This window comes from Talaromyces rugulosus, chromosome IV, assembly GCF_013368755.1.
Source record: "Talaromyces rugulosus chromosome IV, complete sequence".
In the NCBI taxonomy this organism is placed as follows: Eukaryota; Fungi; Ascomycota; class Eurotiomycetes; order Eurotiales; family Trichocomaceae; genus Talaromyces; species Talaromyces rugulosus.
Window position 1 is genome coordinate 4,420,144 of NC_049564.1, and position 23,615 is coordinate 4,443,758.

General features: G+C 48.0%; 4 protein-coding genes across 4 annotated transcripts; 3 read left to right on the forward strand and 1 right to left on the reverse strand.

Annotated features, from left to right (window-relative positions):
* Positions 1 to 7,080: 7,080 nt before the first annotated feature.
* TRUGW13939_08232 (uncharacterized protein) lies at positions 7,081 to 12,046 on the reverse strand (the record flags this gene model as incomplete). The annotated part of the gene is made up of 7 exons (XM_035491368.1): positions 7,081 to 7,344; positions 7,396 to 7,487; positions 7,550 to 7,773; positions 7,834 to 8,618; positions 8,669 to 8,818; positions 8,873 to 11,680; positions 11,756 to 12,046. The coding sequence occupies 7 exons, from the start codon at positions 12,044 to 12,046 to the stop codon at positions 7,081 to 7,083; spliced, it is 4,614 nt and encodes a 1,537-aa protein (XP_035347261.1).
* Positions 12,047 to 12,986: 940 nt separating this feature from the next.
* Positions 12,987 to 14,078, forward strand: TRUGW13939_08233 (uncharacterized protein; the record flags this gene model as incomplete). The annotated part of the gene is made up of 4 exons (XM_035491369.1): positions 12,987 to 13,391; positions 13,459 to 13,679; positions 13,739 to 13,849; positions 13,904 to 14,078. 4 exons carry the CDS (start codon positions 12,987 to 12,989, stop codon positions 14,076 to 14,078), a joined length of 912 nt encoding a protein of 303 aa, XP_035347262.1.
* Positions 14,079 to 14,613: 535 nt separating this feature from the next.
* TRUGW13939_08234 (uncharacterized protein) lies at positions 14,614 to 18,240 on the forward strand (the record flags this gene model as incomplete). The annotated part of the gene is made up of 4 exons (XM_035491370.1): positions 14,614 to 15,132; positions 15,183 to 15,347; positions 15,403 to 16,363; positions 16,421 to 18,240. 4 exons carry the CDS (start codon positions 14,614 to 14,616, stop codon positions 18,238 to 18,240), a joined length of 3,465 nt encoding a protein of 1,154 aa, XP_035347263.1.
* Positions 18,241 to 19,108: 868 nt separating this feature from the next.
* On the forward strand, positions 19,109 to 20,287 carry TRUGW13939_08235 (uncharacterized protein; the record flags this gene model as incomplete). The annotated part of the gene is made up of 2 exons (XM_035491371.1): positions 19,109 to 19,274; positions 19,344 to 20,287. 2 exons carry the CDS (start codon positions 19,109 to 19,111, stop codon positions 20,285 to 20,287), a joined length of 1,110 nt encoding a protein of 369 aa, XP_035347264.1.
* Between the last annotated feature and the right edge of the window lie 3,328 nt (positions 20,288 to 23,615).

Here is a 23,615-nt window from a genome sequence, read left to right on the forward strand (position 1 = left end):
CTTTCATCCTTCGTTTCTCTCCGTATACAACTACTGGACACTACTGCAGCCCGTCAGATACCAACAACTTGGCTTATGGTGAGACAAAGGAGACAAAGGACGCGTGAGACAAAAAGCAACGATTGCGAAAACAAAAACAAAGAAGCAAGAAAAAGAAAGGCGATGGCGCTTGGCCAAAAAAGACCATGACATTGTTCTAGTCCGGCAGACTAGATCCATGATCCAACTGCAACAGTGCGCTAGCTCTACACTTCTTTTTCGGTTCTGGCCAATGACCGAAAATGGAGAGGCGCCAATGCAGGCAAATCACTCGCCAGTATCCAGGACGAGGTTGGCCATATCTCCGAGTTATACCGAGCTACGCCAATGCCAACTATAGCTTTGTATGGGCTACCATCACTGTATCCCGCGAATAGTCATGGAGGCTAGATGTTTCGCACAGACCGGCAAATGACAGCTGAAACCGTCGCCTTTCTTACACTGGATGACAGCTGTCCTGGACATCACGTGCGTCGACTTCCACGTCGGACACAGTGATTGATGCGCGACAGTATCTACATGCACTAACAGGATACACGACAAAGCCACGGACACGGCAAAAAGTGCGATTGTCGCCACACTGGGTATAATGGTCAGGATCTTGAACTGGTGCAATTCCATTCGGTCTCTGCTGAAACAGTGATTCAGGGTACATGATTGATCTGCAAAAGACCGGACGGGCCTAGGCAAGGAAATGTGTAACCCTAGAACGTCCGTGAGGCGCCGTCGAAAATAGACACACACTTGGCGGCAGCACAGACCGTTAACAAGGGCTAGTGTCCCAGTGAGCATCCGCAAAAACTATGGACCATCGCGATCCGGCCCTATTGTTACTGGCAATGCTAGTATTGGTGATGATCTCCAATGGGAAGCGATCTCCAGGTTGATTTTCTTCCGAGGCTCACCCGCACTGTTATACTATTTATGTATGGGGTACAGCTATTTACATTGTCAATTGAGGTTCATGGTGCGTATTGTTATAAATTTGTTGCTTAGCGATTACGTATTATTGAGTCACAACAGGGCAAACACTAAACACGAACGGTCCAGCCCTGCGCGTACGTACTACGGGGTCACGTAGGGAGACGGCAAGGATCGCCCCCCTCCCAACATTGAAAGCGTGGTTGGCGCTCCAATCCGATTGATGGGAAGCTTGAAGCCGCCTCGGACGCCTTAAAAGTATGATTGGCTGCTATAAACTGTTGTTCATATACCCGCGGTTATATGGTACATGCCTTTAGGCAAATTTGATGTGCAGTCATCTGCTAAGGGGCAAGAGATAATAAAAGGTAATTGGTGCAGCTCAGTTCATGGACACACTATTTTCTGCAGTTAGTCTCAACACCAAACTCAATCGCTCAGAAAGCGGATCCGATACAACCACCGAGAGTTCACCTTGTCGGGGCTCTTGTTGCAGTCTTTGATCGATTCCCTAGCTGACCGAAATGCCTGGCTGTGCAGATTGTGCACAGGTACATGTTGCGTCTATTTTGCGCAGAGTACCAGTTGGTGGCACTCGCAATACGTGTTACGGCATGCTCTAGCCTCTATAAGGCGATAATGCGCCCACATGTATGTCCCTTGCGTTTCATGACGTTCGCCTCACAGTCCGCGTCTTGGTCGGTAGATTTATCGCCATTAGTCTATCATGCTGCCGTCAATCCATTGTTACGTCCCTGGACACATGATCACAATGAAAACAGTCTAAAGAAACAATAAATTTTCGGAAGATATCTAATGCTAGTAGATTGGGTATTTTTGGGTATCGCCTAGTAGCCGCTGTGGCGGGCCGGGGATTATGATGTTAGTACAACGTCAAAAAGCGATTGGGAGCAATTTGCTTTGGCAAGACACTCGTACTAGCTGGGTCTTTCTAACCATCAGCCAAAGGGGCAATCGTAATCCTTGGGGGGCGATTGGCCCGAAGATATAGTCATGTTCGGCGGAACGCTCCCGTATGGATCGCCTCTATGGGGAACCGGAAAAAAAACCGCGAACGTCTTGGGAATCTCATTTTTTGGTTCCCGCTTTGACAGCGCTGAATCATAGGCCCCAACCATAAGGTTATCACGAGGGAGAAGGGGTCCGAGAGGTCGCATACCAGCCCCCCGGGACACCCGTAGGTCTGAACGCGGGCCAGACCAATCTCGCTTCCAAACACGCCGGATATCACTCTCGGAGAATGGGCTTTTCCCAGTAAAGATGTTCGAGGTTATTCCCAAGAAGGGTGCCAAGCTGCTTGTGTGTCGTGGTATCTCAGGTTGGCTTTGTTGTTGATCAGAAGTAATAAGGGACCGAACAAAGCCGCAACCTTTACAACGACCTTGCTAATGTGATTTCACGATCGACCCACATTGATTTTGGGATAGTATCACCAAGTCCAATGACTCGAGTCGTATGGCGACTATGAAGCGGTCGCTATATTTGATTCTCTTTCGAGGCACCCAGAACAAATCCAAAGTGGTACAGCAATTTTGCTGATTTTTCTCTTGATCTATTGGGTTTGTTTGCAGGACTGCAGCAGTGCGCTGCTGTTCTTCTGCGGCCCTCACAGCCCAATTTCTCACCGACTTGGGGCCTGAGACACACTATCGAACGGCGTCCATGTGGCCCAATAGAAAGGTTTTTTTTTTTTTTTTTTTTTTTTTTTTTTTTGCATTAATAAGTAACTGAAAGCAAAGAGAGTCATCGACCGCATGATCAGTGCGCTTCATGACGACGTCTCCGCGATTTAGCTGGCTGCGGATAGACTATATCAAGTTGATAAAAAAAAACGATCGACTGTGTAATCGCTTACTAGATTCGCTGGGGTATCGTCGATCAATATCCCGAGGGTATTATGCAGCTATCCATCCACGACAACAACCAGCTGCATCAGCCCTGGGTTTGAGCGCTGACGAAAACAAAATGACATCACATGCCGAAGGTTTTCTGCTGCCCCCCCTGTGAAGAGTTGTATCGGGAGGATACTGCGAGTTTTCAATGTAGCTACGAGCCTAGCTAGGCATGCGAAACTATAGAGAATAAACATGCGGGCGAAACAAACGAGAAAATGAATGGAGACAAGATAGGCCAGATAAGGAATCATCTCCGAGGCCGTATCCCAACGATCAACGGGTCCGCCATGTCATCGATTACGTTGCAAGTGGTCTTGCTCAAACGTTTAATTCTCCTGGCCGGAAGATTAATCGCCAAAGCCTGTTTGTTCCTAGCCGCGGCGTCCACGCGATCAAGCCAGGTGCGTACAGCGTACGTACATACATATGCAAGATTTGCAGCTTGACTAGGGCGGGAGGAGCTGGCCGGTGTTTGATATTTAGCTGCATGGTTGGTCCTGAGGATTAGAGAGGAGGGCTTTATTGAAGCCATATCGCTTCGACCTGCATACGCTTGTCGACCAGGATCCCCTGGCTTGGTTAGATGGGTCAGTGCGCACAGAAGCAAGCATCTTCCCAGCCTGTACGTTTTTTTTCCCTCCTTTTTTCCCCCATATTCGAGGTGCTGGGATTTACCGACATATCCTACTTATCCGAAGTGTATTGAGATGCTCGAGAGCTGGGAGTTTGTCGTTGACAGGAAAGAAAGGAAGCAGTGTGGAGTTGTTTGGGCTGTAGTTGCTGCAGTAGTGCAGCCACCGCAGAAGATCGTCCGCCAATTAACGAGCTTAGTCACCAGCAAGCTCGCTAGGCAGTGGCCGACTCTCTTCCTGATCGGGCTAAATCCCGCTGCGGCCGCTCGCAGATCCCGCGATCTCAAGCGATCCGGACCGTCAACAAACCATGGATCAGCCCATCGATCAGCCCACCCACCTTTGGACGTCCCTTTTGGCCCTCGATCGGCTGTCCCGGCGCCCAAGTATGCACACTGTAGCAATTGTCTGCATAGACGTGGGTCAGGCAGACAGGCATGCTGTCTGTCTGTCTGTGTCTCAAACAATGCTGCCTTGCCGTTGACAATCGGCCCGCAGAAGAGCACCCAATAGCAGTTCTCTCTTGGCAATATGTCATTCGGCTCCAGACTCTTTTCGGTTCCTTGTTTAGAGTTCGTTGTCTGGTGTCATAGCCACGGCACCCAGTGTAACCACCCCGTCGGCTCGTCTATTCCAGAAACCGGGTTCGCAACTCGCAGCTAACACTGATTTAGCTCTGCCCGGTCGATACATGGTCATCACAGAATGCGCAAGGGCTCTTGTATTATGCAAGACGGTATCTACGGGCTTTGCAGCATCGTAAAATACTGCTCATTAGGGAGGGTGGCCAAACCGACATTAGAAGCCACATGGGTGGCTAGAACGGTGAGGGGTGAGGGGTGCGGGGAAGAGGGAAGAAGAAAGGAGGCGGTCGAAGCAAAAATAAGTTATTACTACTACGTAATTGGGTATTTTTCGTGCTACTTCGGGGTTTGCCATAGAGTAACATCGCATGTCCGCATATAGAAAGCATCGACAGGGTGGGAATCCTAGCAGCCATTTAGAATTAGTTCATGCTGAGAGAGTTTCTCGCACAGATACTAGCTACACAGATCCCGATGGATCCGAGCTCGATCTGAGCTGGGCTAGGCTCAAGGTGTGGGCCATTCTTCAGGTCGAAAGAAGATCGATGTTAGATAAAGCTCCAGCTTCAAGGACCTTGCTAGTGGATAACTAGCTAACTGCTAACTAATTCATAAGCAAACCCCGGCCGTGTTAGTGTGTGTGCGCTGTTACACTACAGAGTACATATCGCTCCTGGGCCATTCAGCAGAAGCAATGCCAAGCACCTTCGTGCAAGCTGCTGGACAAGTCATGCAGCTTGCCGCCTCACGGCCCCTTCGCCTAAGCCGGGAGGGCTTCCCCGAAGTATATACATATGTACGGGGAGCCCTGCTACATATATGTATGGACGTGCCAGCTGGCGGAATACACGGGGTACGCGGCATGGCGTCGAAGCACCACGACTAACTCGCTAATGCACTGCATGCAGAAATTACAGTACGCCTGTTTTGTTTTGTTTTTGTTTTTCTGTATCTTTCTTATTTTTCTTTCGGTATTCTATGCGATGGTGGCATAAAATATAGTGGCTGTGCGATGCGTGATTTTGATCGCATGTCTTTCTCAAGTGTCAGGAATGTGTCGAGAATTCGACAATTTGTAGATAAAAAAAACCCACCCAATGCATCCAGTAATATAGTAATACATATACTTGACGCTATCCTGGTAGAGAGCTCATATTAATTTGCCTTGGCGTGAAATCTAAAGCATTTATCAATCTGTCTACGTCAAAACATCTGAATTATAATAATAATAATACGAATACAAGATTCGTATACCCGGAAAATGCCCACACCACACGGACAATTCCCACGCCACACCATTGATCTTGCCCTGTTAGCATCTGCATATCTAGCGCAACAATAACTATTTATGACCACCAACTATAGATGCCCGTCGCCACACAAGCTACATAAGTATCCCTCCTTAAGAGGGTCTATAATAATAGGTGTGTGGACTATCTCCGATCATCCCTTACACCGAAAAAAAAAAAAACAAGAAGAAGGGCAGCTGCATTGGCGTGTAGATAACCCCCATTAATTTCCGATTTTGGTAAAAGGTCGACCACAGAGTAAAATTTCTGGAACATCCTTCCGAGTCAATCAGCGGGAGTCGCGCTATAAAGAGGGGGGCGATAGGTGTATCGATTAGCAAGATCGATTGATAACTTCTCCCATTTCCGTATCCGGTAAAAGGTTGAGGGCGGGGTACTTACTGTACGTATCTAGGGGTTTTCCCTCTAAACCAAAACTCATTAAGCTTGGGGAGAAAAAGAAAGGAAGAAAAAAACCACGCATACTATCTGCTAATGGTGTTGATCGCTTTTCTCTCTCTCTATTGACTGGTGGGTTTTCTCCATCATCGATCCTTCTAATCCACATGTACAAACACACTACGAACGGGTATACCCGGAGTAAGTCTGGATAAAAGTATCCATACTTGATCAACATTATTAGCTGTTTTTTTCCTTGTGTACTAAGTAATGTTCCGTGTGCCTTAGTGTAATCGTCTAGCTACGCAAGTACTATTCTTAGCCCCTCTAGCCAGACTAACACGCGCTTAAACGCCCCTTGATATGTTTTACATACCCACCGTCAAAACCGCAAAAAATAAGCCAAGAAATAGGGAGAGAGAAAAACTTTCGGGGAATTTACTCGATAAGGCTAGAAATACGGAGTAAGTATCCATTGTTGATAATCCAGTTTCAATTTTTCTATCTCCAACTTTCGTCGCCCCCGCCCCCCCCCTAAAAAACATCTTCAAACAAAAAACAAACTCGTCTAACTAGTCAAAATTACTTCATCACGACGAACAGCAAGATAGCGCTGCGCATCAATAGAGTGATGGGGTGAGAAGATCGACATGCATTAGCGTCATCCCTGTTATCTACAGCAATTGTTCAATTGATTATGTAGACAAGATGGGTCTTCAGGTAAGGATCAGAAACAAGGTCATTTTACGTTACGGGCTAAAGAGCTTCAACATTCGGAGTGTTCAAATATTCTTGAATGTTGTAGAGCAACGTTGACATAGCCGTTGAGACATCAATTATAATTTTCATATTTCAATCTTATTTGCTATTGGCTAAGCACAGAAAAACACCAAAAAAATTGGAAGCAAAATCCCCGACTTTTCTTTATATACAATGACCAAAATTTTGGAAATAGCCAATCGTCGCAGATCCAGCAAAAAATATGGGAACTATTCACCCAATCCTTACTATATAGAAGCAGCATGACCCTCAGGCATATGCTATGCACCGTTTTGGGACTTCCCCCTAATAGCCATCCTACAAAAATTCCACAGTTGGCGAGTAAAAAAGGGCGCATATTTGTGTTTTTGTCCCCGTCGGTAAAAAAACACCTTCCGGATTAGGGTGTTTCCGCTCATGCACCTGGTCACAATTGTTCTCAAAGGGGGACGGTTGATCACCCGGACTAAGCCAAGACCGTGAGGCGAGCTAGTAGGACGAGGGCGAGGACCTATTTTGTCTGCCGTTTGCTATAATGATACTATTTGTTACCCAGAAGGGTTGCAACCGCATCGCTCTCCAAAAGACCGGACTCTTTGACGAGTTCGTGAAATTTGCCACCATTTCGGATGAGCTCCGCCGGCGTGTCGAATTCGGCCACAGAGCCGTGGTCCAAAACAACGATACGGTCAGAGTCGATAATAGTGTTAATGCGGTGTGCAATGGTGATTATCGTCCGGTCTTTGAAGATACTGCTGCGCAAAGTCTTTTGAAGAAGGGCATCAGTCTCCACATCGACAGCGGCCTGGATTCATATTAGGTAGTGTTCTTATTCAAAAGGGCTTGGGTCGTTTACCGTTGCTTCATCAAGCACTAAGATATTGCTTGGAGTTAGCAAAGCTCGCGCCAAAGAAATGAGCTGTCGCTGCCCTTGACTAAGATTTGATCCTGCCAGTTACAACCGTTGTCAGTATCCTATAAAAAAAGAGTAGCGTAGTTCTTAGACTTACCTCCTTCTTGAATCGCGGCATCGAGTTGACCGTCCATACTGGCAATATGTTCCTTGAGGCGCGCATGGCCAAGTACACTCCACAGCTCGGTATCATCATGAACATGTCGAGGGTCCAAGTTGTCTCGAACGGTTCCTTCGAACATTGCCGGATCTTGGGGGATGATCGCGAGGCGGCCACGAAGATCAAGAAGTCCAATAGATGACACATTTAATCCATCGATACTATATCAAATTAGCCCACCTGCAGAGAAACCTGTGTTTATAATTGCTTTTTTTTCTTACTCTATAGCACCCTCTGATGCTTCAATGATACGGAAGAGAGCCAAAGTAAGAGAACTCTTCCCGGCGCCTGTACGCCCAACAACACCAATTTTCTCGTGTGGCTTGATATCAAGGTTGATGTCCTTGAGAACCAAATCAAGTTCAGGGCGATAACGAGTGCTGTAGTTTTTAAATGAGACACCGCCATTTGCTGGCCATCCAATAGTTGGCCTGCTCTTGAATATCACGTCCGGGGCTTCACTCGGTAGATTGGCGTATTCCAGTACTCGTTCCACTGACACGATGTTGGTCTCGACTTCTACAGTCTGTCTTACTATCCAATTCAAGGATTGTGTAATTTGCAAAGCGTAAGACATTGCCAAACCCACCATACCAGCTGACAGACCGCTGCCGGTGGCAACCGAAACGATGGCAAAAGTAGCAGCGGCAAAAATAATGATTGAACCGATAAATTCGAGTCGAACGGCGAGCCATCTATTAGTACTGATAGACGGGAAGTAGGCTCGGTTATTGGCATCCATACGCCATTCGTTTTCCAGTGTAAATCGCTGGCTTTGCCTGTACGCACGAATAGTGGACACACCACCTAGAGACTCCTGAAAGTGTGCATAAATAGGGCTGCGACTCACACTGTCCAGTCGTTTGAGCTCACGGGATGTTCGCAGGTAGTATTTCTGGTAGGAAATGTACACAAAGCCCAGGGGAAAGATGACGGCTAGGAATGCGGGGGTGGATATGCAAATAACGCCCATGGTAAAGAGAGCTCGAGCACTATTGACAAAGAGCTAGAATGTGTCAGAAGACTTTGTTATCAAATGTCATTGCTTTAGCTTACCATGTTGAAAGTTCGGGCCAGCACCTCATCCACTTTGTAAATATCGCTCGAAAACCGATTGAGAACCCGACCAGAAGGAGTTGTCTCGAAAAAGTTCATGGGTGATCTGAAAATTGCGTAGGCCATACGTTCGTGAAATTTTCGAGATGCCTGGCTCACAAGTTAGATAAGTTTTGTTGCGCGATATGTAGAGTTAATACGCACCTCAATAGAGCAGAAAATCCATAAAATAAGTGTTTGTAAAACAACTAGAGCGGATGAACCCAGGCCAAAAGCAAAGTAAATACCAATGTATTTCCCGACCTGGGGGTTCCCGCCTTCAACTTCGTTAAATTCCGCCCAATTCTTCAGCCAGAAACCCCCGGCTATTTGGGCTGACTGGGATGCCAGAAGTGCGAGAAGGTAGAAAGTGACAGCATACAAGTTACTTTCCTTAGCGTACTCCTTGTAGACAGTCCACCTAACTTTACCCTGTTCGGATACCTCCTTCGACTGTTTCGTTTTGATACCATTTTCTTCATCTGTAGTGTCTCTGCGCGGGCCATGCCAGCTTGCAGTACTGGCCCGTCGCAGCGTAGCCATACTAGACTTTCTACCACGGGGTTTGATCGGTTCCAGAACACCAACTGCGTCATTAGATTCTTCGACTTCCGAAAAGTCAGACTCATCAGTAACCGTCGAGTCAAGGCTAATAGGGCTCTTATCGTCGCCTTTGCTAGCCTCAGAGCTTCCTTCGTCGTCATCAGTAGACGATGTGCGAATGAGATTGGCTATTTCGCCTTTCATCGCCAGTAGCTGTTCATAAGTGCCTTTCTCGATCAATGTCCGATCACGAAGTAAACCGATGAAGTCAGCTTCCGGTAAAACGGTAATGGCATTTGTGGCAAGAATGCGAGTTTTGCCGTTTAGTACACCATTGGGTCCTAGAACTCTGTTGATCAAGTGGCGTCCGACATGAGAGTCCACAGCAGAAAGAATGTCATCCAGCAGATAAATATCAGCACGAGCATAGACGGCTCGTGCTAGTGTTAACCTAGCTTTTTGACCTCCGGAAAGGGATATGCCTCGCTCGCCGACTTCTGTCTGGTCTCCATCGGGAAGCGTCTTGAAGTCGGAAACAAGAGCACAGGCTTCGACGGTCAGCTCATAGAACTGAGGATCCCAACGGTGCCCAAAGACGATGTTTTCTCTGACACTAGCGTTCATAACCCACGGTTGTTGCGCAACGTAAGCGATTCGGCCACGAACGACAACTTCTCCGTGCTCCTTCCACAGGTCACCAAGAATAGACTGCAGAAGTGATGACTTTCCTGCTCCCACACGGCCAAGAATACAGGTAAGCTCTCCCTTTCGGGCGCTGAGATTGATATTCTCCAAGACGTTTCCTGCCTGGTACTTGTTCCAAGTAAAAGACGCGTCCCTAATTCGAATAGACTCATCCCCATTATGCGTGGCGGCTTCCTGGAAAAGAACAGCATCTGACTGGAGTTCGTCTGCAGTAAAGTAATCGGTCAGACGATTGACAGCTACTGATGCCTCGATAATGGCGGTGATGAGCATGGGGAATATGGTGAGAGGGAAGGTCAACAGGTTGAACAGGGTTAATGCAGGGAAAACAATTTCCGTGGTCAGAGCCCGATCATTGGTGAGCACAAACACTGTGAATGTACAACAGGAGACGAGAAACGGAGTTGACGACCAAGTAAAATTGGCAACCGCCTGCGTTGCTCCTATTTTTCGAAGGGTATTCAACTCAAGGTCGTTACGAATATGATTGAGTTTAGCCATGAAAGCCTTATTCCAAGCATAAAGTTTGATGCTCTTCATATTATTCAATATTTCGGTCATGAGTCGTGTCCGAGAGTCTTTGTTCTTCATTTGAATAATTTGCAGCTTTTTCATCATGCGGGCAATGACACCATTCAAGGGAACCATGAGAATCATGACTCCAATACCAGCCCACATGCTGTTCCCGATGAGCTGGTGGAGGGAGACCATGCAAAGTACAATCTGGAATGGCGCCGACCAAAGCTGTGTTCCAAATTGAGTCAGGTCAGCAAGACGTTGCTGATCAATGGCCATGTGGTTGACAATATCGCCGGTGGTTTTAGCGGCACGGCCCTCGTTGGATAATCTCAGGGCTTTTGCATAGATCATGGTCGTAAGCGACGACTTCACACGCATTCCAGACTCGAATGCTCGCTGGAAATACTGGTGTAGACATATGGTTTGGAAGACAGAGACGAGAAACATGCCTAGGGCAATAGCAACGCCTCGCATAACCGGCTGTGGCTCGTCTCCACGATAGGAGTCAACAAACGATATCAGGATACGTAGTAATTGAGGCTGCACAAAGGCGAGAACATCGCTGCCGCATTTTATGATGGCACCACGCAGATATGGGCCTCCAAAGGCTCGAATGAGAGCAATCCACAAAGACGGTTTCTTCTTTCTCAGCTCTCTCTGCCATGCGTCTTCTAGAGCACCACCTGTGGCTTTAGTGGTGTCTCGTTGGCGCAGGTTCCACAGGTCATCCTGAGTAAGATAGTTTTTGTAACCGTACTTCATCAACGGTGTCAACCAGCCAAAGGTCAAGACCGAAAAAATGTCGGCATATTCATAAGGACACTCGTCCTCCGTCCCCAAGGCGTCGTACGCGCTCTTCTTCTTCGGGATAAAGTATTCCAAGATAAACTCTAGTATGGCAAGACCCAGGCTGATATTGAACACAATGAAGTACGGGAGATTAGTGCGGAACAATTCGCGGGCAACGAGCGATCGCAACTTCACAGCGTAGGTAGCGATGAAGAGGACCCAATAGAAGAGGGCCACCCCGTTGGGCTGTCTGCTTCGCCAGTGCTCGTGATACTGCACGGCAAAGATTACACCCAGCGAAGCGATGGTCAGCACAGACGTCCAGAATTGAAAATCCGATGCCCAAAGCCCAGGGTTGGATTCCAATTGGATGCAGGCTTGGAGGGCAGAGGTCACGATCAAAGCGGCAAGGACAGTCTAGAGGTTACACACACACACACACACACGGTCAGTTTGATTTCGCGTGTCGTAATCTCGACTATGAGCACTCACCAACTTGGCATAGAAATGCCAGTTCTTCGTCACTGGCTGTGCCTCACGCTTGGTGAATAGAAACCACAATGCGCCGGCGCCCAGCAGAATACCCCATGCGGCAGTGATGGCGACCCAGACATCCAGAAAGCAGGGCGTCAGGTCGAACCTGATGGAGCTGAGAGGGCCCCATCCTTCAACATCAGCACAAAAGGGCTGACGCGAAGTCGGGTTGTGCAACGGGTGGGAGGTGTTGTGGGTGACGGCGGCGAGACCGCTAGCTAGGACGGCCTGCGCATTGCCATCGACCATTTTCCGTCGCGATCAAAGGACAGCGCAGGAGAGTCGAGTCTAGCAATGAGATGGAACAGGAGCAGGCGGGATAGAGCTTGCTCGAAGGACCTGTCTTTTTGTCGATTGTCAGATGAAAGTCGTCAGCAAGGAGGAATGACTGCCGCCGTGAACGATGGGTTATTTTGCTGGGTGGAGACCGCTGCCGCGCACGACTGGCTGGCCCAGGCAGCAGGGAGCTTGGACCAGACAGGAAGGCGGGTTTCGGCGATAACTGGCCGAATCCGATGCGCAGCTTATTAATGCGCATTCTCTCGAATTTGCTAGTCGGCAAGAGAGAGGTGCATTTCGACCATGTTTGGCGACGTGCACGAGGTGGAAGCAGTACAGGACAGGGCCAGATAGTAGAAGGATACGCGCTTGGCGGCGTCTGCAACGAGGCTCTGGCTGAACAAGTGGGGAGCTCGGTGACGTTATGCTTGGCAAATCAGTCCTCATCGCCTACTACTGCCGCGCCATCTCACTATCATCCTTGTTTGCGAGCTGCGAGCACTGTTGTTACCGTTATTTAGCTGCAATTGATCTGAGATCTCGGGCTTAGGGTTATCGTTTCTGAGTCTTGGTAATCAAGGCTCGGTGATTGGCTCCTTCCCGCCTAGTTTGTTTGTTGATACGGCATTTCGCTCCACTACGAAATACTGTTTTCAAGTTATCCTTGAAAACAACCAGTAAATATATCGTTTGATGCAATTCTTCGACTGCTCAAACCGCCGGTGTTCAGCATTTTTGAGCGCTACCCAATATTTGAAACGACAGTGTGAACGTGTCCGATTATATATATATATCACGATGCCCCGCTTGATGATGGTTGGCGCATGCTATGTTGACACCATTTTGAGGTGAGAACCATGACGTTTATTTTCGTCGTCTACTATCTTTCAAAAACCTATCCAACTGTTCAATGTTATGCCCTAGTGTTGATCATTATCCCTCAGAAGATGAGAAGCTCCGCGCCTCAAAGCTCAGTCGACGACGCGGCGGAAATTGCCCTAATTCACTCGAAGTCCTCCAGCAGCTCGTGGAAGTTTCTCAGTCAGACCTGTCACTGGGACTCATGACGGTGCTCCCAAAACGCCAGTCACACAGCACGGCCTTCATCCGGGATTCGCTAGGCCCAAGCGTTGACTGCGACAATTGCGTTTACCGCGAGGACACCTCTGAACCGGCCTCGTGCTATGTCATCCAGAGCCAGCAGACGGGGAGCAGGACTATTGTTAATTATAACGGGTTGTCCGAGATGACCTTTGAAGAATTCAAAACTTGTGTCGGACAAACAGAGCTGGAAAATTGTTGGTTTCATTTTGAGGTATGCCTCTCTTTCTTTCTTTCCTTGTGCTTGAGAGCTTGCGCGCTGACGAGATAGCTGCTTGTAGGGAAGAATCCCAGATACTACCCTGAAATGCCTCCAATTTCTACGCAGAACGCAGCCGTCCGTCCAGATCAGCGTCGAGCTCGAAAAACCAGGCCGCGCTGGACTTGACAAGCTTGCTGCCGAAGCCGATCTGGTTTTTTATGCCAAAGGCTGGGCCCAGGCATGCGGCTATAAATCAATGGAAGAGTGTTTAAGATCACAGTCTCGAGTCACACCGAAAGCGTATGCTCAAGCCTGTCTATAACAAAGAAAGATGCTCATATGCTATTATCTATATACAGGAAATATCTATTTTGCACCTGGGGAGAGGATGGTGCTGCACTCTTGACACGATCAGATAGCACTTGCATATCCGTCCCTGCGTTGAAAATCGCAGATTCAGAGGTGGTCGAGTATGTTGAACACACCAGCTATAACAAAGATCAGTCTCCTAATATTTATAACAGTACAATAGGCGCAGGCGACACATTTATTGCCGGTATCTTTTTTGGTCTTCTATGCCACTATGATGAATGGGAATGGGCTCGCAAACTGCGTTTTGCCAATGAGCTTGCCGGCCGGAAAGTTGTCCAGGAAGGATTCCAAGGTCTAGGACAGGTCATGACTCGTCAGATGAGATGACTGTCTGTAGCAACAGGAGAGATGCTGGGGTTCGAATGTTGCGCTGCAAGAGTATCCAGTAAATTAGCCGCGGTTGGACGACGACGAGTGTACAGCTCATCCTGCCCGGTGATTGGCAGTAAGCCAAAAAAAAAAAAGAATGGCTTAGTTTCATGACTCAAAAACAATACTAGTATAAGCAAATTTAAGTAGACATGATACCAGTGGAAAGAATTCTTAAATGCTTATACTACGTAGTAATACGTACATAGATGGTCCGTGCACAACAGCCGCCCGTAAGCGCCGACCGCGCTTGGCCCACTTGGCACGTCTTCGCGGCTTCTGGACAAAGGCGACATCGAAAGTTGAAACAACACGGGTGACTCTTCCAGGCAACGTCGCCAGCCTAGGTATGGTTTGAAGTCGGCATTCATCGCATCGATCATACAATTTACGGCCTTATCTACCGAGACCCTGTCACGACCGAAATCCAACCAGGCAGCACGCACGTTCTCGTCGTGTCTCTTCCGCGGAAACTTCATGAACAAGCCGACTCATGCCTAAGTCTGGGAGCGTTTTGGGCGCGACCCACACAGGCCAAAACGATGCGACAGCTCCAGGGCGTGGAAGAGGCCGAGGGCGCGCCGCCAACGGGATGAAACCATTTGCGAGCCGTCGAGGAGGAGTTCCTGCGCGTGGGAGAGGTCGGGGCCAGCAGCCATCACAACCTGCAGGTAATAACGCTGGAACCAAGCTGGGGACAGAGCCATTTGCTGGTACGGCCTCATCGAACTCGCCCTTTGCTCAGATCAAGAACAACAATTCTTTTCTATCTGCGAATGGGTCGAGCGCGCCTCTCATGTTCGGAAAACCGTCCCCTACCCCAGAAAGCACAACTGTGACTGGATTTGGCGCCCCTTCCGTTGTGTCTACAGCGATGGAGAATAATGTGGACCATGCGAGAGATCCTCGTCCTGGCGCTGCTTCTAAACGACTAGCCCACAGCAAACCTACCCCAGCTCCGCGCAGCAACGGAGGTGGCAAGACAGTAGATTATCAAGAACGCTATGAAAAGGTGCCTGCACATTGTCCGTGACAAACAACAACTTCGCTAACAGTTACAAGCTCAAAGCTGCACGGAATAAGCAAAGAGAAACCCCTGTCAAGCCAGGCACGGCCGATCCCAGCCAAGCGCAGAACAAAACCCCGGTTGGCACATGTACAGCTATGTGTCCAGAGTTTGAGAGAGTGGAAAGGATGGTCCAAAAAATGATTGATAAATGCGAGAAAGTAAGTCTGGATGCAGGCAGCTTTTGGTTTCTATCTTCTTACATGCTACACCCAGTCAATAGATCCTTCGACAGATACCCTTGAGACACGAGAGTTGAAGATGGTGAAAAGGTTCAGAAGATCCGCTGCGGGCTACGACGAGCAGCTACCCTCCGATATTCGCACCCCGTCCACGCTTCTTCAAACAATGAACTACCTCATCCGGTATATTCTTAGCGGCCCTGAGCCTCTAGGCTTGATCCATAAATTTGTCTGGGACAGGACTCGGTCGATAAGAAACGATTTCTCCGTGCAACAGTTGACTAAGATCGAGGATGTGAAAATAGCAGCGAAATGTCTGGAACGGATAGCGCGCTTCCATATCGTTTCTTTGCATTTACTTTCTAGCCCGGACAACGAGGAACAATTTGATCACCACCAAGAGCGGGAACAACTCAACAACACCATGCTTTCTTTGATGCATTATTATGAAGACAACAGAGACCGTATAGATTTCCCCAACGAGGCCGAGTTCCGCGCATATTACATTGTCTTGGCTATCCACGACCAGCGCCACGACATTGAAGATCGAGTCCAAAGATGGCCGCAGGAAATTCTTGAACACCCCAAAGTCCAAGTCGCCTTGGACCTCTTAGCAGCCTCTGGCAACGCTTGGGATTATCAAAGTGTGCTAGATGACTTGCGACCTAATGCCATAGCGCAAGGGTTCTACGAGAGGTTCTTCAGTCTAGTGGATTCTCCAGCTGTGTCTTATCTGATGGGCTGCGTTGCAGAGATTTACTTCAGCAGTGTTAGGCAGACGGCTATCAGATCAATTTGGAAGGCTTGCTGCCGTGTACCAATCTCTCAGCAGCACAAAAACGAAGACTGGACATTAGACGAACTCACCCGAACACTCTACTTTGACGATCATATGCAAACCGAGGAGTTTTTGGAAGAGCAAGGGCTTCAGTTGATGGAAAGGGATGATGGAGTGCCGTACTTGAACTGGGGCAGTAGCTCTATCGATACTGTTGGTATGTTCAATAGCCCAAACCTGATCTTAACCCCCGCCTAATTGGTTGTGTGAATAGACTTCAACCCTTCTTCACGGCACACCTTTTCGAGAAGTTACGTCGAAACGAAACGTGGTTGTAGAACTCTTGCCGCCATCATTCTTGGGTTGAATGTACAGCAAGCAGCATCTCGAGGCATGGTTGATCTCTCTTTGGTTGAGTTACCAGATTCACCCATCGAAAATGAAGAAGACAATGAGCTTTTCGTCCGCCAAGATGAGCCCAACGATACTGAAATGTCCGCAATGCAAAACGATCAACCTTCAAATCCTTTCTTCCCTCCTCCTGCACCTTTGGAGAAGCCAGAGGTACTCTCTTCACAACCTTCATTGTCTATTTTTGGGAGTAGCACGGAACCCAAGGCTCCTCACAACCCTTTCGCGTCCAATATTCCTCCCATAACTTCCTCCACTGAGCAGCCAAAATCCGTGTTCTCATTCCCTTCTCCATTTCAAAATACAAATACCACGTCGACGTCAGAGTCTTCGTCAACTATCACTTCCGCAGCAGCACCGCCTGGTCCATTTTCTTCATGGCCATTGTCCTCTCAAGGCCCTTCGTTTTCAGCGACTCCTGCTCCGGTCACGTCTGCTGAACCATCAAACCCGCGGCCTTCATGGCTACCAGCGTTTCCGAGCTCAACCACCTCGCAAGCCTCTCCATCTACGTCAGTCCTACAGACATCGAAGCCACTCTTTGGATCAACGCCACCTTCTTTCATCTCGCCTTTCACAAGCCAGCCGAAATTCGGAGATACTTCCACAACTGCCGTGTCAACAGAAACATCTAATACGTTGTCATTTGGGCCATCGGCACCAGCTAGTTCATTTGCCATACCTGCGCCTTCGGCGAACCAATTTTCGAGCATAGTCCCAGAACCCTCGACCATAGCGCAACCGGAACCGGTGGCTGCGGAAAATCCTCAACCATCATTTGCAGCACAGTCATCGATCTTCTCAAATCAACCGTTGGTACAAGACACTTCGTTGCTATCTTCCATCCCACCAGCGCAAGATAGCGTGGAGCCGATTCCAAGTGTAGAAGAAGTCGAATCTCCCTCAAACACTCCTCCCATGGAAGAACAAGAGCCAATCGTCGAGTCTCCACCGATATCAGAAGCATCTGCGGAGGAGAACCAAGAATTTCGCAATTCGTGGATAGAAACTTTGAGACAAGCGGCAATGTCTAAGCGGAAAATCCCGCCCAATCGAAAGCGTCCCTTCGAGGCAGAGCCACAGGTGCCGCGAGCTCGGAAGCCTAATGCACTGCCTTTGCAGGTCCAGGATGCACCTAATCAAGCTGTTCCCAAACCTGCGCCTGCACGGCCTAAACCGAAAAAGGCGTCCCTTGCTCTTGCTTCGATTGCACCTCTTCCAACACTCCCAATTCTTGAACAGGTAAAGAAAATGACGCAGATCAGAAAGCAAGAAGACGAAGTCGAAAGCACTAGATCATCGCAAATAGATGAGGACGAACTACTGCTTTCTGCCGCTCGAATTGCAGCGGAACAGTTGAAGAACGGGCCAAGACTTCTAGAACACACGCCCGATTATTCTTATCTCGACCCACTCCGATCTTCTACATATCTAGGGCGGAGTACGAGCTCGGCAAGAAGTTCACTCAACACGCCATCGCCTTATGCCCGCATTAATGGTTACGAAGTCGCCTTGGCACCAGAGACTCCCCTTGGCCTTGGCCGCACGTTGTCGCGAACTGAACAGCGTTTAAGGCTCACCGGAGGAAAAGGACTGGCATATAAACCCCTCCAGCGCACGCCCGATCAAGAGACGGAAACGGGCAAGAAAGCAAAACGAAAGAAACTAAAAAACGGATCTTGAAGATGATGTACCACTGTCTTGAAATTTGTTGTTATTTTTATTCTCAGCGCAGTTGTCCCCATTACGACTATGGATCGCTTGGTTGTATTTAGACATCTCTCTCAGATCTTACCACATGTCTGTGTACATATTATGCGGCTTGTTGGCTACTTATGGAGTTGGGGATTCATTAGGCATGGCGTTAGTGATATGTGTAACTGAGATACCAACGTACTTGAACAATGAAACATGTATCATTATTATCCTTCTGAAAGATATTATTGTCATCGTATTTACTACCGATAGCCTAAAGTATTAGTTAAGCTTCAGGTCTCACCGCGATTATGATGCTGCTGATATCACATGACTGCCGCCCGCCGCGGCCTGCGAGTCGATGACCGTACATACAGTACAGCCTAACCCGAAGGTAACCCTCCACACTTTCAACCACTGAGACTTGTATCCATTTGGCATCAATGCACGGGTCAACCTTGCATACTAGGGGGGCCTTGTGTAAGCCCTAAAGAGAACGAGAGAGAGAAAAAAAAAAGCTTCGGAGTTCATGCAAGACGAATAGCACAGACCCCGCCCCAGATGTTTCCCCTCGACATCGGATGTCTCTCGTCGAAGAGATTTGATTGAGCAACCTGAAATGTTGTGGTGTAATTATTATTATCGCCGACCAGTCTACATCGCCGCCAGATATTATTACGATCTGCCTCAGCTTGCAAGTCGGATTGCATCAAGAGCGCTTTGTGGCCGAAGTGGGGCGCCCAATCTCTCTTTTATTTCTGCCATTTTCTCTTTGTTTTCCAAAAGAATCTTTTGACAACTCACTAACGAGGCTGCTCGAACTGCGACAGGACGACATCTTTCCAGTCTATCGAGAATGAGGATTGCTACGCTGCAATTTGCACCCCAGCTGGGAAATGTGGAGGCAAACATTCGACGAGCAGACCAGCTGTTGAAGCTGACGTCCAGGGATATCTCCGATGGTCCGGGAATTGAAGAATTGCGACCAGATATTCTGGTCTTGCCGGAAATGGCATTCTCTGGTAGGCGGTCGTCTAGTTAATGCTTTACTGATTGACTGTTTTCTTTTTTTCGCTAACGCTCCGCCTTAGGATATAATTTCTCATCTATAGAGGCTATTAGGCCGTATCTGGAAGTTCAGAATGAAGGACCATCTGCCCAGTGGGCGAGGAGAACTGCCTCGCGGCTGAAATGTAAAGTCTGTATAGGCTATCCAGAGGTGTCCAGGAATGATACATCGACCACAGAAAGTGACGCTGAAAAAACAGAGACATTTTACAACTCGATGATCCTCTTTGACGAGACCGGGAAGTTCGTCCACAATTATCGCAAACGTTTTCTTTATTACACCGACGAGATCTGGGCGTCTGAAGGCGAACCGGAATGGAGCTTCAAATCACTCGAGTTCAACACAGATCCGACCAAGATGGATGGATTAAAATTACACGTTCCGACCACGTTTGGGATCTGCATGGATATCAACCCGTATAAATTCGAAGCACCGTTCACGGAATGGGAATTTGCGAATCGGGTTCTTGATTCGCAATCTCATCTGGTTATTCTTCCGACATCCTGGCTCGTGGCTGATGCGGCTATCGTCGATAGCATGCCTGGGCAGCTACCTGACATGGATACGTTCAATTACTGGATTCGCAGATTCTGGCCCTTGATTGATAAAAAGATAAACTATAGTAGGCCACTAGAAGGATTTTCAACGCCAACGGAAAAGAATATAGTCCTCATCTTTGCAAATCGAACCGGCTTTGAGAGTGGAGCTGATATTGTCCGTGATGCTACGTATGCAGGCACCAGCACGATTGTTACGATTACACAAAAGATAATTTCTGGCTCTCAAACGGAACCAGAGGACTCACAACAGGACGAGAATGCGGGATCATTCGAAGTCAAGATACATTGCTGGGACATCAAAGGCGCGCGAGAAGAAGGCATATGCTTTGCCGACACTACGACAGAGCCGAAAATGACCTTTGTCACGAAGACACGCTCAGATGACGGCAATTATGATAGTGAATAGACACATGTTTTTTATTGATACTATTTGCGGTTATACTCATTTGGACGATATGATGAAGCTTGTGCACTATATCAAAAGTTGAAATAATGCGTTCTCCACTTGCAAAAGAACTCCTGTACGATGCAGTCACAAATGCAGGTATATTCCACAATCTTGATGCGGGGGGTTTTTTTAACACTTGGACATTGTAAACGCCACTGATGAAACCAGACCCGAGATCATAATGATAATAAAGCCACGTACTTTCTCTCAGTTGCCAATATCTTAGACCAATAGCGTAGGCGAGTTGAACTTTGGTCGATACTCATATCATGTTTCATTCAAGTTTCAGGTGGTCTCCTGGCGTGGGATACTGTCCGAAATAGGATGTCCCTGGGTCGAGGGATACCTCTTACGGATCAACTTACGGCCAAATGCATAGAGGAGAAAAGGAACGAAAAAAATAAATAATAACATTATATTCTCGCCCATAGGGCCACGCGCAGAGCGTTGCCGACATCCGTTGACTCATTAAAGCCAACTTCACCGGGGGTAGTCCCAATCTCGCAAGTGTTTATCGAATAATTCAGCTATCCCGGAGGCATTAAGGATCTTCGCTAGGCGCCAGTGCTTCTTAAGGAGTGATGGAGAGGCGGAATTTCTCCGTCATCACCCTGTGAAAGTGTGATGGTGTCGTCCATGTTGGATAATAAGGACTGACCAAACAGCCAAAGGTTTTTTTGGTTAGCATATATTTTTATTTTGTAAACATCCTCAGTGTCCTGTTACACACACCTCTCGATCAGTAAATAGAAAAATAGCTAGGATGGTTTATAATTTTTTGAGACTCACAGTCGGTTGAAACGCGACATTGAATTCCTCAAACGTGTTATGAATGTAGTCTTCTAGGCATATCTCACTGAAGGGGTTGTTGATATTATCGACACTCATCCCAATTTGGCGCACACTTGGAAAAAGACGGAAAAGGACTGCCCAGATTTTTTCTGGTCCCTCCTATAGCAAGTTAGTATCTATTGGTTATGTATATAGAAGCTTCAATACCGAGACGTCCAATTTGCATTGGCAAATGGAATTATGTGTGCGACTTCAAGGTCTGCAAAGACAATGGCACTTGGCTTCCCCTCCTTCCAGTCGTGAACGTCTATTGCACCTGTCACAACATATCGACCATCTGGCTACATTTGGCGAATCTTAGGGTGATTTCATCGATCGAGACGTCCTGTATGATGAGGTTTACCGTGGACGCTAACTTCCTGGTGTGATGATCGCACATTAGCACGGGCGTGGTCTTTTTGGATCGGGCCATAACCCGAAGCTTCGGCGCTAGGTTCTGGAAGACCTGAATAGCCTCTAGTTCCTTGTCCGGCTTATGCTTGCTGTATCGTTTTACGTCTCGTTTCATATCTGGTACTCGTCAATCCTCCGGATTGCTCTTTGTCGTTCTGGCGGTCGACTTTCTAATGCCTCGGTATCAGTAGAGAGAACCGATAAGTTGCTCGACAGAGTATATAAGGTGGACTGTCTGAATTTGCAGCCTCCCTCGAGTCGAGTGACGGAGGGCCGCCACACGTTGCTTTCTTCTTGGCCATATTACTTTAAACTGCAGAATTATTTCATCCTAGCGATGGCTGGCACGGATGACCCAAAAATCGGATTTTTAACAATGATTAGCCCTATCTCATGACGTCGGCCACGCAGTGTCCAGTGTCGAAATAGGCAGTCGCATATACGCCCGAAATAGCATAGGATTTATGATCAGTGGTAGGTCCTCCTAGAAGGTAGATAAGCCCATAGGCTGTCGCTATAATCCATGTGACATTGACTTATAGCATACACAGGTATAGTTGGCGGTGGATACACAGATGGCTGATATGCAGATCACTCCAACATTAAAAAAATATTAATATTGTATCAATATATTGATAATATGTATCATTTGCATGTATATACTAGGTAAGAATTGAAAAATTTCACAGCACGATTACATCAAGTATATACTATTGATATATTAAATACATTTTCCTACAAAAAAATCGTCCCTGGAAAGCTGAAGAGGCTTCTGGCAGACTAGGGGTGCACCACCACACACTACTAGTAGTGCACACCACGGCGATAAGGTAGGGTGGGCCGCATGTCATCTGCCTGGCTCAAGCAGCGAGGCTCGAACACTCTGCGACGCTCGATCGTGGCTGATGCCTCAGGATGGTTACTCGCTCAGCTGCTGATGGAGGGCTACGGTTGGCACGTGCAGCCAGGATTTCCCTTTTGGGCGATTCCGGCCAGAACCACCGCCACCACGGGATCGTCACACATGATCACGCTGGCGCCCGCAACACCACCACGGACACGGCAAGAAGAAAACCAGACCGGTAAAAATCGAGGAGATCGCTAAAAACAAAACGCACGCAGTAAAAAAAAAGGGAGAAGGGGGTAAAATGATAACAATCATAACAAGAGAGACGCGCCGAGAACAGGGTAGACGGGTTGTGGGGCCCGGGGCGGGCTCCCATTGGCCAGGCGCGCGGGGTGGTCAGGTGACGCCCTCCTACGTTCAATGTTCTGCCTTCGCCCACGTGAGCAGCCCGCCCTCTCTTGCTGCGACTTCGCGACTCTGAAGCTATTGACCACGCTCCAGACAAAAGACTGTATTGTTCTTTTTTGATCGGCTTGTCCGTACAGATCAAATTATCGTCCACATCCCAAATCCATCGCACATCTTTTTTTTCCCGTGCTGTTTTTACTCCATTTCTCGAAACTGCCCGATTCGGATTCGAGATACTCCATACACTCACCTGATTTCCCGTGACTTCTCGTCAGGTGATATCATCAACCAGCAATCCCTCCACAAGGTACGCTTCAAAGCTCTCCACCTACATCCATCATGCCGTCATTCCCAGCATCACCATGCCACCAGCCTGCCAGCCAAGTTTCCTGCAAATGCTGTCGCATCCAGACTGCAGCCTGTCGCGACCTTGTTGTCGTGTCGTGTTTTTGCCTCGGTCGCATCCATGACGCGGTCGCTGAAGACCAAAAAAAACACATGACAGGTCGATAATGCTCCAGTTTTGGTAGCATTTGTTTCCTATCTGGGCATCTATCCTTCCAGGATCTGATAGCACTCGACTGCAGTCCCCCGAAATACTTGCTGCTTGCTGTTGACGTGTGTGTGCTTCACTCGCGTTTTTCGCGTTTTCTTCCCTGTTCCTATTAGTACCCCGCAGTCGCCTTCTAAATCTTCAAGAAAAACCAAGGCTGTCGCGTGTTTTCATTGTTCATTACTTTGACTGCGAGGCTTTAACTAATACCTGTTTTTTCTCGAGTCGCTGAC